The following is a 16836-nucleotide window of genomic DNA, read 5'->3' as shown; positions in this document are numbered from 1 at the left end:
CGCCTGCCCGCCCGCCCGCGCCCGGCCTGCCCGGGCAGCACCTGGGTGGGGCGGCCCCGCCCCGGCGCGCCCGCATTCCTGACCCCGGCCCGGACCCCCGCCGGCGCCCCCGCGCCCGGGACCCCGCCCGGCCCCGCGCCCCGCGCCCCGCGCCCGCCGCCCGGCCCGGGGCCGCCCGAGCGCGCCCGCGGGCCGCCGAACGCGGGGAGCCCCGGCGCCTGACCCCCCCGCCTGACCCTTGACCCCCCCGCCCCGGAAGTCGGGTGGCCTCGGAAGTTCCGTCTGGGTCGCTAGGAGACGGCGGCCTGACGCGAGGGGCGGGGCGCTCGGCGGCCGCCGGGGCGGGTCGCGGCGCAGGTGAGGCGGGCGAGGCGGGGACGCCGCCGGGGTGGGCCGAGCCCCGCACTCCGCCCCGCCCCGCCCCGGGGCTCCCGCCCCACCCAACCCACCCTCACGCGAGGGAGCCTCCCGCCCGCCGAGGACGACGGGGCGCGCGGGGGACGCACGCACGCAGGCGAGAGCCGCGCAGGGGAGGCCCGCCCACGCGGGGGACGCTCACACACGCCAGACCCTCACACACGCGAGACCCTCCCACGCGGGGGACGCTCACACACGCGAGACCCTCACACACAGAAGATACGCACAGGAGATCCTCGCACACGCGAGACCCTCACACAGGAGACCCTCACAGGAGAGCCTCGCACACGGGAGAGCCTCACAGGAGATGTTTACACATGCAGGACATGCACACACAGAACTCACACAGAGAAAACCTCACTCATATAGCACCGCTCACACGCGGAGAAGCCCTCACTCACACAGAGAACCTCACATATGCAGAGAAGCCCTCACTTACACAGAGAACCCCTCACTCACACAGAGAACCCCTCACTCACAGAGAACCCCTCACTCACACACAGAGAACCCCTCACACACACGGAGAACCCCTCACTCACACAGAGAACCCCTCACACAGAGAGAACCCCTCACTCACACAGAGAACCCCTCACTCACACAGAGAACCCCTCACTCACACAGAGAACCTCACATATGCAGAGAAGCCCTCACTTACACAGAGAACCCCTCACTCACACAGAGAACCCCTCACTCACACAAAGAGAACCCCTCACACAGAGAACCCCTCACTCACACAGAGAACCCCTCACTCACACAGAGAACCCCTCACTCACACGGAGAACCCCTCACTCACACAGAGAACCCCTCACACAGAGAGAACCCCTCACTCACACAGAGAACCCCTCACTCACACAGAGAACCCCTCACTCACACAGAGAACCTCACATATGCAGAGAAGCCCTCACTTACACAGAGAACCCCTCACTCACACAGAGAACCTCACATATGCAGAGAACCCCTCACACAGAGAACCCCTCACTCACAGAGACCCCCTCACTCACACAGAGAGAACCCCTCACTAACACAGAGAGAACCCCTCACTCACACAGAGAACCCCTCACTCACACAGAGAGAACCCCTCACTCACACAGAGAACCTCACATATGCAGAGAAGCCCTCACACAGAGAGAACCCCTCACTCACACAGAGAACCCCTCACTCACACAGAGAACCCCTCACACACACAGAGAACCTCACATATGCAGAGAAGCCCTCACACACACAGAGAACCCCTCACTCACACAGAGAACCCCTCACTCACACAGAGAGAACCCCTCACTCACACAGAGAGAACCCCTCACTCACACAGAGAACCCCTCATACACAGAGAACCCCTCACTCACACAGAGAACCCCTCATACGCAGAGAACACCTCATACGCAGAGAACCCCTCACTCACACAGAGAACCCCTCATACACAGAGAACCCCTCACTCACACAGAGAACCCCTCATACACAGAGAACCCCTCACTCACACAGAGAACCCCTCACACGCACACAGAAAGAACCTCTAACATGCAGAGAGCCCTTCACTCACACAGAGAACCTCACATATGCAGAGAACCCCTCACTCACACAGAGAGAACCCCTCACTCACACAGAGAGAACCCCTCACTCACACAGAGAACCCCTCACACAGAGAGAACCCCTCATACGCAGAGAACCCCTCATGCACAGAGAACCCCTCACTCACACAGAGAACCCCTCACTCACACAGAGAACCCCTCACACAGAGAGAACCCCTCATAAGCAGAGAATACCTCATACGCAGAGAACCCCTCATGCACAGAGAACCCCTCATACACAGAGAGAACCCCTCACACACAGAGAGAACCCCTCACTCACAGAGAGAACCCCTCACTCACACAGAAAGAGCCTCTAACATGCAGAGAGCCCTTCACTCACACAGAGAACCTCATACACAGCCCCTTGCTCCATAGAGAACCCCTCACACACACACAGAGAACCCACACACAGAACCTCTCACACACAGAATCCCTGACACACACAGAATCTTCCACACACGGAAGCCCTCACAGAGAACCTCACCCACACACAGAGAACCCCTCACTTATACAGAGAGCCCCTCACACAGAGCCCCTCGAACACAGAGAACCCCTCAAACACACAGAAAACCTCTCAAGCTGACCACTCACACCTCCTCCTGTCCCACAGATGGGGACCGCACCGCGAGGGAATGCTTGCCCAGGAGCGGGGGGTGGGGGGCTCCCTCACACATAGCTAACCATCCAGGTATACCCAGAGTCCCTCACGCACCCGGGACCTTGCAAATTTCAGCCGCGACGAGGCCAGGGGCCCCACGCACACACCGCTGCACACACATCCCCCCCCCCCCGGTAGTGTGCACGCGGAGGCCTCAGATGCCCCTAGGGGCCGAGTCTGCCCCAGGTCCCCTTGACCCCCACTTAGGCCCTGGCCTGGGTCTCGGCCTTCGTCCAGCCCCCCCCCCCCCCGGGTGCTCGCTCCGGCCTTTCCTGCCAGCCGCACCTCAGTCCCCTCCTGGTCCTCCTGGCCATCACGGTCCTATCTTCAGGGTCGCCTCCAGCTTCCCCAGGTCCTTTACACACGGACCCTCCATGGCTGCTTCGGCCCCCAGGGAGGACCTGACCCAGCCCGGGACCCGTGGAGGCCAGGAGCTCCTGGAGGAAAGGACCTTCGGGGTGACTCTCCACCAGGACGCCGATTCGGGGACCCGGGGACCCGACCGCAGCGTCTGCCAAGGTCAGGGCGAGGGCGAAGCGGCGGGGAGGGGCCCGGCGCCCCAGGGGGACAGCGCCCTGCCCCCCGTGCCTCTGAGCCCCTCTTCCCTCTCGCAGGAGGATGAGCAGCAGGAAGGGGGGCCCAAAAGCTGCCTCGAAGAAGGGGCCGGCCGCGCCTGCCGGGCCCAGGCCCCGCCCCGCCGGTGAGTGCCCCTTGACCCGACACCCAGCCGCGGGCCCCTGGAGCGCGTCCCTGGGAGCAGCTGGACCCGGGCTGGTGGTTCAGAGCTCTGATTTGTGCTTCCACCGCCCTGGGTGGGCGGAGGTGGGTGCACAGCTTTAGAGCCCTGAAGGCCGGGAGAGGGTAGGGGCAGGGGGCCAAAAAGGGGCTTTGAAAGAGCAGGGCTTGGGGGGGGGGCTGGGAACATGGCCTAGTGGCAAGAGTGCTCGCCTCGTATGCACGAAGCCCCGGGTTCGAATCCTCAGCACCACATATATAGAAAAAAGCTGGAAGTGGCGCTGTGGCTCAAGTGGCAGAGTGCTAGCCTTGAGCAAAAAGAAAAAAAAAAAACAAAAAGAGCAGGCTTGGATCCAAGTTGGGCAGTAGGCTAAGTGTGCAGTCTACTCTCACCCGGCTCCCGGTCTCCACTGCTGCTTTGCCCAGAGGCCCCCTTTCCAGGGCATTTCCTAGTTGAAATGCTGGGCCGGGTCCTGCTGGGGTTGGGCAGAGCCTTCCCCTCGCCGCCTCCCTTCCTCCAACGGTTATCTCCTCCCTGCAGTTTTCTTTTTTTTGTTGTTGATAGTGGGACTTGAACTCAGGGCCTGGGCGCTGTCACCGAGCCTCTGTGCTCACGGCTAGTGCTCTACCAGTTGAACCTGGGCTCCACGTCTAGGTTTTTGTTTTGGTTTTCTGGGTGGCTGGCTGGACAGGAGAGTCTCACGGGGACTTTCCTGCCCGGGCCAGCTTCAGTCCTCGCTCCTCGGATCTCAGCCTCCCGAGTAGCTAGGATGGCAGGTGGGGCCCCGGCGCCTCGCCCCAAGTCCTCAGGGCGTCTCTCTCCGCCGTGGGCCTGGCCGCAGCCAGGGACCCCAGAGCCGGCGGGGTGGAGCTGGCTGCATACCACGCCGGAGTTGGAGCCTAATTGCCCCAAATAGCCCCAGCCGCGTCTGAGGCCAGCCTTCCTCCTGGAATGAGGATAATGGGCACACGGCACCGCGTGCTGCCGCGGGAGCACTGGAGTAAACAGGGAGCCGAGGCCAGCCAGGAGACGGGGGGGGGGGGGGGGAGTGGGGGGGGGTCCTCAGTTTTGCCGCCTTCCTGCTGTGTGCACTGTGCCTCGCCTGCAAACCGCCCCGGACAGCTGGTGCGGCTGGGTGCCGGCCCCCCGACCCAACCCGGGCCTCCCCGCCGCGCTCCCCGCCCTCTCCGCGGCCTCCCGTGCGTGGTCTTGGCAGTGCTCAGCCTCCCTTGGCATGGGTCCACCGAGCCCCCCCCCCGCCCCGAGCCACCCCCCCCCCGTGGGGAGCCCCGGGCCCGGCCGCCCAGCCCTCCCCAGCCCTCTAGAGGCCTTACCTGGCCGTGCGTGTGCAGCGCCTCCAGGCCCTCATTCCGGAGCCGGCCCAGCTCGGCCGCCAGCTGCAGGCCCTCCATGTGCACCCAGGCCTGCTGCTCCTGCAGCTGCTGCAGCCACAGCTGCTCCTCCCGCCACAGCGGCAGCTGCAGCTGCGCCTGCCGCCACCGCTCCTCCAGCAGCAGCTGCTCCTGGGCCAGGCACAGCTGGACCTCGTGGAGCCTCAGCATCTCGGGGACCAGGGCGGGCGGGGGCCCCCCGGCTCCGCAGCCCTCCATGCGCTCCGGCTCCCCCCCTGCAGCCGCCGCCAGCACCGGCGCCCGGGCTGCCCGCAGCTGCTCTGGCCGGGCCTCCCCGGGGTGCCCCTGGGGACCTGGCTGGGTGCCGGTCACGTGCTCCGTGGGGGCCACCCCCGCCTGGTCCCGAGGGCCCCCCGTGGCCGGGGGCGGGGGCGGGGCCCGGGAGCCCTGCTGCCCCGCCGCCCTCTGGGCCCGGCTGGCCCTCCTGCCCCGGGGTTTGCGAGCTCGACCTCGTTTTCCAGACATGGCCCCGGCTCCGGCGCCTCTCGGACCCGGCGTGGCGGCCGCCCAGGGCCCCGGCTCCTCCACGGGTCGCCTCAGGCGGCCTGGGGGGCACCCGGGGGGCCGCGGGCGGCCACCTGCTCGCCAGCCCCGCTCGCCCTCGGCGTGGCCGGCCGTGCGCCCGCCCTGCCCTCCGCCGGCACCTGCGGTTCGGAGGCTCCAGGCCCGGCCCCGCTCTGCGGGGCTGAGCCACGCCAGGGAGTTTATGGGGCCTCGGCCGCCGGGCGGCTCGCCCGGCCCAGAAGTCTGACTAACGTGCTGACACAGGGCGCCGGACTTTACGGGCCACGGGCCTCGCCGGCCAGGCTGGGAGGGAGACGGGGAAGCTGGAGGCGGCTCTCGGCACCTCGGCGGCGGCGGCGTGCCCGGTCCTGCCCGGGTGGCACCGGCCCCCTCCCCCGGCCTCCGCCCCACCCCCCACCCCCCCAGCCCCGCGCCCACGAAAATCAAACCGGGGCCACAGAGCTGGGAACGCCACCCTGGTCTCACTGGCCGTCAGAATTCAGCCCTCCCCGGCCGTGGGCGCCCCCGGCACCCCCGGAGCCGGTCTTCAGGCCACACCCTGGCAGTGCACCCCGGGAGCCCCGTGGGCGGGGCGGCCGGCACCCCGCAGCTCGGCTCGGGTGGCAGGGTGACCAGGCAAAGGCACCTGGTCTCTGAAGGCCGAATAGCATTTTGAGGACGGGGTGAGGCAGAAAGGAGAAGCCCAGCCCGCCCCTGGGGGCGGGGGGCACTTGCTGGGGTCCAGGTGGACGGCCAGCTGCTCTGCCCACTGGACCGAGGCCCAGGGAGCCCGAGCTGGCCTTCCGGTCCCAGGGTGGGGGTCCAGGGCCAGCTCCGGCCGAGCCTTGCCAGGCCTCCTGTTGGGAAGGGGAGGCTCCCCCGACTCCTCCCCAGGGCTGACTCACCCCCACACCCAGGGCCCCGTCCCAGCCTCACTGGCTGGACTGGTTCGCCCAGCCTGGCCCTGCAAGGCGCACACCCCTCTCCTCAGTCCCGGCCCCCAAGTCTCAGCCACCCAGGGAGAGCACCTACCTGGAGCACCGAGGAAGCGCTGCTCAGAGTGGGGACAGCAGTGGGCGGGACTGCCGGAGGAGCTGGCCAGCGTGGTCACCCCGGCAGCAGCCCGCCCGGGGCCCGCTTGGCCCCATCTCCTGGTTCTATGTGCAAGGGTCCTCCACACACCCAGGCCAGGGGACCTGCGGCTCCGTCCAGCGGCCTCCCAGCAGGCTGCGGACCTGCCTGTAGGAGCTCCCCACTGGCTGACGCCCGGCAGCCCCGCTAGGACCCTGGAACCTCCCAAGGTTCATGGGGGTGACAGGGTCTCACGCCCTAACCAGACCGCCATGTTCCCCCAGGGAGGCCAGGAGAGAGCAGCCAGCCCCAGAAGAAGGCAGGCCAGCAGGCGAGGGAGCCCGAGAGCCCCAAGGCTCCCGCAGGTGAGAACCCTGGAACCCCGCTTCTGCTGGGGGTGGATGCCGGGACAGCGCCGCCCTGGGCACAGGCTGGTAGGGGGAGTGGTGCGAGCGGAGGCACAAGCCGGGGCACGTGCACGCCCGAGAGTGCCCGGTCCGCTTCATGCCGCCCTCTGGTGGCCCAAAGCAGACCTAGCATCTGGGCGGGGCCCCCTGGGCTCCACCCCCTACCCCACAGTCCGCCCGGGGCCCCTGCCAGCTGGTGCTCTGTGCCCTCAGCTGGCCCCGACCCCCAGTGCCGCGTCCCCCAGACGGCTCCCCAGTGACTGCCCTCCCCCCGGCCTCTCTATGGCTCTGCATCTCCCGGTCACCACCCCCTTCCTACCCCCCTAGTGCTCTGGGGTTCTTCCTGCTTCGTCTCAGCTTGAGTTGGCGTCCCTGTGGTCTCTGAGCAGCCTGAGGGGCTGGGCCGATCCTGAGGGGGTACAGCTGCCCCGGGAGTCCCCCTGCCCCCCACTGTCAACACGCAGCAGCTCCCAGGGCCTCGTGGGGGTCTGTAAATCCTGGCTTCTGTTCAGCTTTTCTCTGAGTTCTAGATGGGACTGGAGAAACTGAGGCAGAGGGACTGTGGGTCCCTCCCTCTTCCTGGTGCTGGAGAGGCAGCCTGGAGGGGAGAAGGAGAGCACAGAGACCCAGGCAGGGCCAGCCAGAGCACGGGGGAGGGGCGGCACTGCCCAGCCCCCCCCCCCCCCCCCCCCGCTCACTTCTGGCTGTCCCATAGTGCTCCAGCCATGTGGGAGACCCCTCCCCTCCCCCCTTCCCTCCCCCCTCCCCATTGTAGGGCTGGCTTCCGGTGTCTGAGAGGGCAGGCGGGTCAGCAGCTCCCACATCCTGTGGCAAGGTGGGTCTCTGAGCAGAGCCAAGCCAACTCCTAGTATCACAAGCGCAGATGCCGGTGGGTTAAGGCGGACTGGACTTGAGATGAAGAGCTGATCTTGCATTAGCCAGGCAGATCCGGTGTAGCGTGAGGCAGGAACAAAGGGGAGAGATGGGGAGAGATGGGGAGAGGTGGAGGAGAGGACCCCCGGGATTGCTGAGGGTCTGTGACTCCCAGTGCTTGGGGAAGGACTGGTAAGGCTCACACAGGCAGAAGCCGCCCTTGCCACACACCCTCCATACCCAGAGCTTCCAGGGAGCCGTCTCTGTGAGCACATTTCCACGGAGGCCGCTAGGAGAGGGCAGCTGTACTGGTGTCTTGGCATGTGGGGGAGAGTTGCTTTTGTCTCTCCCCAGGACAAAGGCAAAAAGAAAGCACTTGCTCTGTAGCGTCTCACAAGTCTCACCAGACTGCCACCACCACTGTTCTTTCTGGCAGAGGCCTCTGCAAGCAGGCAGTGCGGGCCACCTGTTCTCTCTCTCTCTCTCTCTCTCTCTCTCTCTCTCTCTCTCTCTCTCTCTCTCTCTCAGTCCTGGGGCTTGAACTCAGAGCCTGGGCACTGTCCCTGGCTTCTTTTTGCTCAAGGCTAGCACTCTACCACTTGAGCCACAGCGCCAATTGTGGCTTGTTCTGTGTATGTGGTGCTGAGGAATCGAACCCAGGGCTTCATGTATGTGAGGCAAGCACTTTACCACTAGGCCATATTCCCAGCCCTCAGATCTCAGCCTCTTGAGTAGCTAGGATTACAGAAGTGAGCCACTGGCATGCGGCCATTTTGGACTTCTAGTTTGCTGAGATGTGTGTGTATGCATGTGTGCATGGATGTGTGTGAGGAAAAACTGGTGAATTTTGTTAAGTGCTTTTTATGTATAAATTGAGGCAATCATTTGGCTTTTTCTTTCATTCCTTAATGTGGTTATCACATTGGTTAATTATATGTTGAACTATCCTTGCATTCCAGGAATAAATTCTACTTGGTTGTGGCATCAAATTCTTTCAAGGTGCTGTAGAATGTGGTTTGCTAGTGTCTCGCTGAGGAATTCTGCACCAATGCTCATAAGAGACACAGATCTGTAATGTTCTTGTGGTGTCTGTGTCTAGCTTTGGTATCAGACAATGTTGGCCTCAAAGAAAGCGTTAGGAAGTAGTCCTCCAGCTTATTGGAAAATTGAGAACAAGGACTGGCATTGTTCCCTTAACTGTTTTTTAGGATTCAATAGTGAGTCAGGCACCAGTGGCTCACACCTGTAATCCTAGCTACTCAGGAGGCTGAGATCTGAGGATTAAGACTCAAAGCCAGCCCTGGCAGGAAAGTAGTAGAAAACTAGCCATAAGCAGAAAAAGCTCAGGGACAGCGCCAAGGCCTTGAGTTCAAGTCCCAGGATTGGCACCAAAAAAAAAGAAAAAAAAAAGAAAAAAAGGAAGGAAGGAGGGAGGGAGGAAAGGAAGGAAGGAGAAAAAGAAAAGAATTAACTGATGAAGCTGCTTTCTTTCTTGAGGTTTTTTTTTGGGGGGGGGAGGGAGGACTAACGAAACAATCTTTTTTAATGGCTGTAGAATGGCAAGAGGAAGCTTTGGAAACGCTTCACAAACGAGTTTCCCCACTCCCAGGGGTTACAGATACACACTAGGAATAGGAAAGGAACAATGTGTACTAATAAAGGAATGAATATGCACGATTTTCTTTTGTATCAACATACATTAGTTTCACAAAGGGGCTTTCATTGTGACATTTCCACACAGGTATACAATGTATCCCAAACAACCTCACACCTCTCTCTCTCTCTCCTTAGCCCCCATCCTTTCTTCTTCCCCCCCGCCCCCCCCACCCCCGTCCTCAGGTTTGAACTCAGGGCCTGGGTGATATCCCGGAGCTTTTTTGCCCAAGGCTAGTGCTGAAGCACTTTGAGCCACATCTCCACTTCTGGTTTTCTGGTGGTTAGAGGTAAGAATCTCAGGCTGGGAATGTAGCCTAGTGGCAAGAGTGCGTGCCTGGTATACATGAAGCCCTAGGTTTGATTCCTTAGCACCACATATACAGAAAATGGCCAGAAGTGGCGCTGTGGCTCAAGTGGCAGAGTGCTAGCCTTGAGCAAAAAGAAGCCAGGGACAGTGCTCAGGCCCCTAGTTCACGTCCCATGACTGGCAAAAAAGAAAAAAGAAAGAAAGAAATAAAAGAATCTCACAGACTTTCCTGCTGGGGCTGGCTTTGAACTGCAATCCTCAGATCTCACCCAGCCATTTGAGTAGTTAGGGTTACAGGCGTGAGCCACCAGTGCCCAGCCCCTTCCCCCTCCTTAAAATTTCAACAGGTCTTATCGCTCAAGACTGGCACTAGTGCTCTACCACTTAAGCCACAGCACCCCTTCAGCTTCTTCTGAGTGGTTTATAGGAGATAGGAATTTCAGGGCTTTCCTGCCCCGGTGGGCTTTGAGTTGCAATGCTCATTTCTTAAGTCTCCTGAGTAGCTCGGGTTATGGGCGTGAGCCACCAGTGCCACAAGCTTTCTGTTTTGATCACAGGCTGTTTTCTTGACTTGTCTCACATCTTCCTTTAGTTTTGGGGTGTGTGTATGTGTGTGTGTGTGTGTGTGTGTGTGTGTGTGTGTGCCAGTCCTTGGCCTTGCACTCAGGGCCTGAGCACTGTCCCTGGCTTCTTCCGCTCAAGGCTAGCACTCTGCCACTTGAGCACAGCGCCACTTCTGGCCGTTTTCTATCTATGTGGTGCTGGGGAATCGAACCCAGGGCTTCATGTTTACGAGGCGAGCGCTCTACCATATTCCCAGCCCCTTCCTTTAGTTCTCTGAATGCGTGACTCATCGCCACAAACCAAGTCACTGAGCACAGGACTCATTGATGAGATCATGGTATCAGTGGGCCACGGGCCCGGGCGTGGCCTCCTGGGTTCCGCTCCCAGAGCCTGTAATCTCCACACCACCTGTGCCTCCTCTGGGGGCCTAGGGGGCAAGGAATCCACGTCCACATCACACGGACCTCTGATTCATTTCTTTGTGGCTGGCTGTGTGTCTGCGGGGGCCAGCCATTCTTTGGTCCCGGGGCTCTCCACAGCGGCTGCTTCTTCAGTGGCCTGACAGGCACAGTGAGGCATGCCCGGTTTCCTGTCACCTCTGCCATACTCCTGGTTGGAGGCAAGTGGCAGGTCCCACCCACCCTGGGGGACAGGGGCTGCAAGTCCTCAGAGGATTCTCTTACTAATGTGTTAGTCGTTACCCTAAAGTTCAGAATTCCTTTTCTTTCTTTTATTGTTGGTGGTGGGGCTTGAACTCAGGGCCTGGGCGCTGTCCCTGAGCTTTTTCACTCAAGGCTAGCGCTCTACCACGTTGAGCCACACTTCCAGTTTTCTGATGGTTAATTGGAAATAAGAGTGAATGAACTTTCATGTCAGGGCTGGCTGTGAACCTCAGTCCTCAAATCATAGCCTCCATGTTTGTGTCTTTGCATGTATTATTTATCTCTCTTGGGATTCCAATGCATACCAAAGCAGTGACTCATGCCTTTATTATTTAGTTTTTGGGGAGCACTAGGGCTTGAGCTCAGTGCCTCCAGTTGGCTGTCATTCTACCACTTGAATCCTGCCTCCCGCCCTGCTTCTTCCTGATTTGTCATAAGCCAGCTCTCACTTCCTGCTGGGGCCTGGTGCTCACGCTGCGCTCCGTCTGCCTTTGGGCTTCCGTGTGCACCACCGTATCCATCTCTCCTCTGAGGAGACAGAGGCGCGTGGCTTTTCTGCCTGGGCTTGCCTGGAACTAAGAGCCTCCTGAACTCAGCCTCCCAAGTAATTAGGATGACAGGCGTGGACCACCAGGGGTGCCCTACTGCTGGGATGTCTTTTGTGAATTTTCAAAACTTCTCCCCAGATATTAATATTACACATGCAACTCCAATTACCTCTGTGTTATGTTTTTCTTTTGTCTCTGTGTTTTTATTCTGGACATTCTCATTTGTGTTATGTCCCAGATCACGAATCCTATTTTAGCGATGTCTATTATGCTGTTTAATACACCCACTGATCTATTTTTTATTTTTATTTTTGTCAGTTGTGGGGCTGGAACTCTGGCCTGGGTGCTATCCCTGAGCTCTTCAGCTCAAGGCTAGTGCTCTACCACTTGAGCCACATTGCCACTTCCAGTTTTCTGGTGGTTAATTGAAGAATCTCATAGACTTTCCTGCGTGGGCTGGCTTTGAACCTCGATCCTCAGATCTCAGCCTCTTGCTTAGCTAGGGTTACAGGTGTGAGCCACTGGTGGCTGGTTCCACTGACCTCTTAACACCAGTTTTGTGTCTGCGCACTGTAGATTTTCCATTTGATTGTTTATTGTTCCCAACCCTTGCCTCGACTTTTCAGTTTCATGACACCTTAGTCACATTATGTTGGGACCTTTGTGTATCTTCCCAAGATTGCGTCCTGCATTTTTGTTGCCTAGCTGGAGCCACTCTCAAGGCTTATTGGACTCTCTGATTATCGACCTTAATCCCTTCATCCTAGCTAGGGTTAGCAGCCTTCTTCTGTTAGCTGCTCACTGCAGCTTTGCCTTTGGCTGTAGACGGAGTCCCCTGCTGAGGCCGGGCCCTCTGGACACGTTCCTGTGGCCCCAGGCCCTTCACGTTCACGTTCACCACTTTGTAGTACCGCAGCCCCCGTTTTCAAAATGGTTCCTTTGCCTTTCCTCTCGCTGCTGTGGCAAAGGCTGCTCTGGGCCCCTGAACCTGCCATGTCTGGAAACAGAGCCATGTGTTTAATCTTCCTGGCTACTTCCCCCCTCCCCTCAGGATTTTGTGGACACCTGACTTACTGTCTTCCAACATTGTTGCCACTGTATGAGGGCACCGAGCCTTCCCCAGCTGGGCAGAGGCTCCAGCTCTGCTTTATAGTTTGCTCTCTCCCCCTTATTAGGCTGCTATTCGAGCCATGCCTCCAGCCGGGTGTTTCACTGGCTATTGATTTGTGTTGAGTCAGTACTGAGCTTGAACTCAGGGCCTGCATGTGACCAGCCTGTTCCCTCAAGGCTAGCACTCTACCCCCTGAGTCACAGCTCTGCTTTTTGTGTGTGTGTGTGTGTGTGTTTTAACCTTTTTGGTGGTTGGCTGAGATAAGCGTTTCATGGGCTTTCCTGCTGAGCTGGCTTTGAACTGTGGTCCTCAGATTTCAGCCTCCTGAGTGGGTAGGATTGAGGTAGGTGTGACCCCCTGGTGCCTGGCTTGCTGGTGGTGTTTTATGTTGAGTCTCACCTCTTGCTCAGGCAGGCACTGGAGCTTGACAGGGCTGCTTTAGGGTTCCTGTCATTGCTAAGGTCACAGGTTTGCCTCCATGTCCAGCTTCCTTCACAGATTTTCCTACCCATCTGGGCCTCCCACTCGGGTTAGGATGGCGGGCCGTGCTGGGCGCCCAGCTGTGCGTTGAGATGGGGCTGGCGGGGAACTGCTCTCCTCCGAGCTCACGCGTCCCGGCTTTCCCACCAGCCGCAGCTCAGTCATTGCAAGCTAGAGGGGTCCCCGGCTTTCCCACCAGCCGCAGCTCAGTCATTGCAAGCTAGAGGGGAAGTTCGGGGTCCAAGAGGTGTGTGGCCTTCCTGCCCTGAGGGCGGACCCTTGGTCCTCCCTGGGCTTTGAGAGCAGGTGGGGTGCGGGTGTGGCTAGTGGGGGAGGGCCGGGCACACACGTCCTCTCCCCACTCCAGGGCCCACAGCAGAGGACAGGGCGGCCACGGTCATCCAGTGCGCCTTCCGGCAGCTCCTGGCCCGGAGGGGCGCTGGGCCGCCGGCGGAAGGAGCGCCAGGAGTACCTGGAGGAGATGGAGAAGCTGCAGAGGGAGGTGAGCGGGCGGCGGGCGGCGGCGCCTCGGTGCGCGGGGGGAGCCCGGGGGGGGCCCGGGGGGAGCCCGGGGGGAGCCGGGGGGGGGGGGGCCCGCGGGCGGGCTGGCGGGGCGCGGGGCCAGGCCCCGGTGGAGGCCGGCCCCGCACCTCCCGCCCTCCGCAGGCCTTCCTGGCTATGGTGCGCCGGGAGCAGGAGGCGGCGCGGCGGCAGCGCGAGCAGGAGGAGGCGGCGGAGCGCGCGCGGCGGGAGGAGCTGCAGCGCCGCCGCCGCCTGCTGGAGGCCGCCTTCGACGGCGACCTGAGCGAGATCCAGGCGGTCCTGAAGGAGGTGGGGCGGCCGGCGGGGGCGGGGCCGGGGCGGGGCCACGGGGACGGCGGGGCGTCCTGGGCGGGGCCCGGGGGGCGCCGGGGCGGGGCCACGGTGGGAAGGCGTGGGGGGCGTGGCCCAGGGTGTGATGGGGCGGGGCGGGGCGTCCTGGGCGGGGCCCGGGGGCGCCGGGGGCGGGGCCACGGTGGGAAGGCGTAGGGGGCGTGGCCCAGGGTGGAACCCAGGGTGTGATGGGGCGGGGGGGGGGCGTCCTGGGCGGGGCCCGGGGCGCCGGGGGCGTGGCCACGGTTGGAAGGCGTGGGGGCGTAGCCCAGGGTGTGATGGGGCGGGGCGGGGCGTCCTGGGCGGGGCCCGGGGGCGCTGGGGGCGTGGCCACGGTGGGAAGGCGTGGGGGGCGTAGCCCAGGGTGTGGTGGGCGGGGCGGGGGCGTCCTGGGCGGGGCCCGGGGGGCACCGGGGGCGTGGCCACGGTGGGAAGGCGTGGGGGGCGTGGCCCAGGGTGTGATGGGGCGGGGCGGGGCGTCCTGGGCGGGGCCTTGGGGGCGCCGGGGGCGTGGCCACGGTGGGAAGGCGTGGGGGGCGTAGCCCAGGGTGTGGTGGGCGGGGCGGTGGAGTCTGGGCGGGGCCCGGGGCGCCGGGGGCGGGGCCTCCCGCTGGGCGTTGCCGAGCCGCCCGCCGCGCAGGTGGAGCAGCTGCTGACGCGGGAGGGCGTGGGCCACGACGAGGCGGGCCGGGCGCGGCGTCTGCTGCGGCGCGTGGCCCTGGTGGAGTGCGAGGACAGCCACGGGAACACGCCGCTGTCGGAGGCGGCCGCGGGCGGGCAGCCCCAGGCCATCCAGCTGCTGGCGGAGCTGGGCGCCAGCCCCAACTCCAAGGTGGGCCCGGGGGCCGGGGGCGGGGGCGGGGCGGGGCGGGGCCGGGCGGGGCGGGGCGGGGCGGGGCGGAGCGGGGGCCGGGCGGGGCCGGGCGGGGCCGGGCGGGGCGGGGCGGCGGGGCCGCGGTCCCCCCCCTCCTCACGCCGCCCGCCCCCAGGGCGCCTTCGGCCGGTCCCCGCTCTACCCGCGCGGCCTTTGGAGGCCACCTGGAAGCCGTCGAGGTGCTTCTGAAGCTCGGAGCGGACCCGCGGGTGTATGCGGAGGACGGGAGCACCCCGGAACAGGTGGGGGTCCGGCGGGCGCTGGGGGGGCGGGGCGACCCCGGCGGGGCCCCTAGCGATGCGGGCTCCAGCCGCGTCCCACCTGAGCTACCTGTAAACCGCGTCCGCAGAGGGGCGACGGCTCCCACGGGGGCCTTGGGTGGGTGTTGTCTGAACCCCCTCCACCCTGGGCGCCGCTGGTTCCCACCCCGGGACCTGCCTCGGGGCCCAATGGCCTTGCTCTGCCGGGGCGGGCCGTGGAGCTGGGGCCGGCCTCGAGGAACACCCGGGGCCACTGGGTGACCGAGAGCAGGGCCTGAGAAGCCGGGCTAGGAAAAGTCGCCATCTTCTTTAAATCAGCTGAGTTCCCGCCGTCTCCAGGGCCGTCCCTCTAGGGCCTCTGCCCGGTCACCGGGCGGCTCTCAGCCCTGCGGGTTTGCCTGGCCCTGACCCGTGGCTCACACCTGGATTCCCAGGTGAGATCAGAGGATCACATTTTGAAGCCAGCTGGGGCAGGAAAGCCTGTGGGATTCTTACCCCCAATAAACTACTCAAAAATAAAGTAAGCTGGGAGTGGAGTTACGGCTCAAACGGTCGAGCGCCAGCCTTGAGCAGAAAAGCTCAGGCGTAATGCCCAGGCCCTGAGTTCAAGCCATACAACTGTCTCTCTCTCTCACACACACACACACACGGTCTGCTGGTAGACCCTTCCTTCTGCACCTCACCCCCAAGTGGGAGTGCCAGGGCTTTGCCAGGCCTGGCAGGGAAGCCGGGGAGCCCCCTACGGCTTCCTCTGGATGCTGCCCGGGGCCTGGTCCCACTCCTCTCCTGGACTGACAGGTGGGGCCGGTGGGCACGGTCACGGGTGGGCGCTTGTGGGCCAGAGGGCTGGTGGCAGCCATGGAGACAGGCCCCTGGGGAGGGTGTCACCCCAGTCCACCATGCTGGAGACACTGGACACCTGCAGGCCAAGAGAGGACAGGATCTGAATGTAAAGCGTGGAACTCTTAGACAGACCCTGGAGGAAATCTTGGGGGCCCAGAGCATAGCGAGGCGCTCCTAGATGCGAGGCACTGCCAGGAGAAATGAAGAAGTTGCACTTCATCAAAACCCAAAGCCTTGGCTCTGCAAACGGTTCCACTGAGGAGAGAAGGCACGGACACGCGTCGCTGACAAAGGATGCGTCTCTAGACTCCAGAAGCCGCTCTCGAGATCTCAAGTCAGTGAAACGTCCGTCCCGACAGGAAACAGCGGAGGCCCCGGGGAGAGAGCCGCTGCAGCCCCGCGGGGCCGGCCGGCGAGCCGCCACTCAGTCCAGCTGGGAAGCAGTGTGCGCAGCGCGCCACCACAGCGCGGGCCCTGCCGGGGAGGGGTGCCCGCCCACCCGGGCCTCAGCTTACAGAGCACCCCCGATGACGGCACCGCGAATGAAGTAGAACCCCCTCAGTGACGTAACACCCCCAATGACGCCACAAACGGTGTCACCTCCCCCAAATGACAGGACAGTGAGGCGCCAGCGGCTCCGGCCTGTCACCCTCGCTACTCAGGAGGCTGAGATCTGAGGATCTTTTTTTTTTTTTGGCCAGTCCTGGGCCTTGAACTCAGGACCTGAGCACTGTCCCTGGCTTCTTCCCACTCAAGGCTAGCACTCTGCCACCTGAGCCACAGCGCCGCTTCTGGCCGTTTTCTGTATATGTGGTGCTGGGGAATCGAACCTAGGGCCTCGTGTATCTGAGGCAGGCACTCTTGCCGCTAGGCCATATCCCCAGCCCCGAGATCTGAGGATCTTAGTTCCAAGCCAGCCTGGGCAGGAAATTCCAAGACACGTATCCCCGGTTACCCACCAGAACACCAAAAGTGGCGCTGTGGCTTGCAGAGTCCGGTGGCGTGCTAGCCTTGA

The 16836-nt window shown here is 62.8% G+C and overlaps 2 protein-coding genes across 2 annotated transcripts in view; one reads left to right on the top strand and one right to left on the bottom strand.

Moving 5' to 3' along the window:
- Positions 1-3258: 3258 nt before the first annotated feature.
- Iqank1 (IQ motif and ankyrin repeat containing 1) lies at positions 3259-15256 on the top strand. Its single transcript, XM_048359216.1, is given in 9 exon segments — positions 3259-3340; positions 6648-6728; positions 13339-13406; positions 13408-13473; positions 13638-13802; positions 14485-14676; positions 14834-14860; positions 14862-14960; positions 15068-15256. Coding segments are annotated over 9 exon segments (969 nt in total).
- Positions 15257-15795: 539 nt separating this feature from the next.
- The window catches only part of Scrib (scribble planar cell polarity protein), a 25011-nt gene continuing 23970 nt past the window's right edge, over positions 15796-16836 (bottom strand). Inside the window, 1 exon segment of the mRNA XM_048359215.1 lies at positions 15796-16076. Coding sequence (XP_048215172.1) covers positions 15796-16076 — 281 coding nt within the window.

This window comes from Perognathus longimembris, chromosome 12, assembly GCF_023159225.1.
Source record: "Perognathus longimembris pacificus isolate PPM17 chromosome 12, ASM2315922v1, whole genome shotgun sequence".
NCBI classification, from domain to species: Eukaryota; Metazoa; Chordata; class Mammalia; order Rodentia; family Heteromyidae; genus Perognathus; species Perognathus longimembris.
The sequence above is the reverse complement of the archived record's forward strand: the minus strand, read 5'-3'. Positions and strand labels throughout refer to the sequence as shown.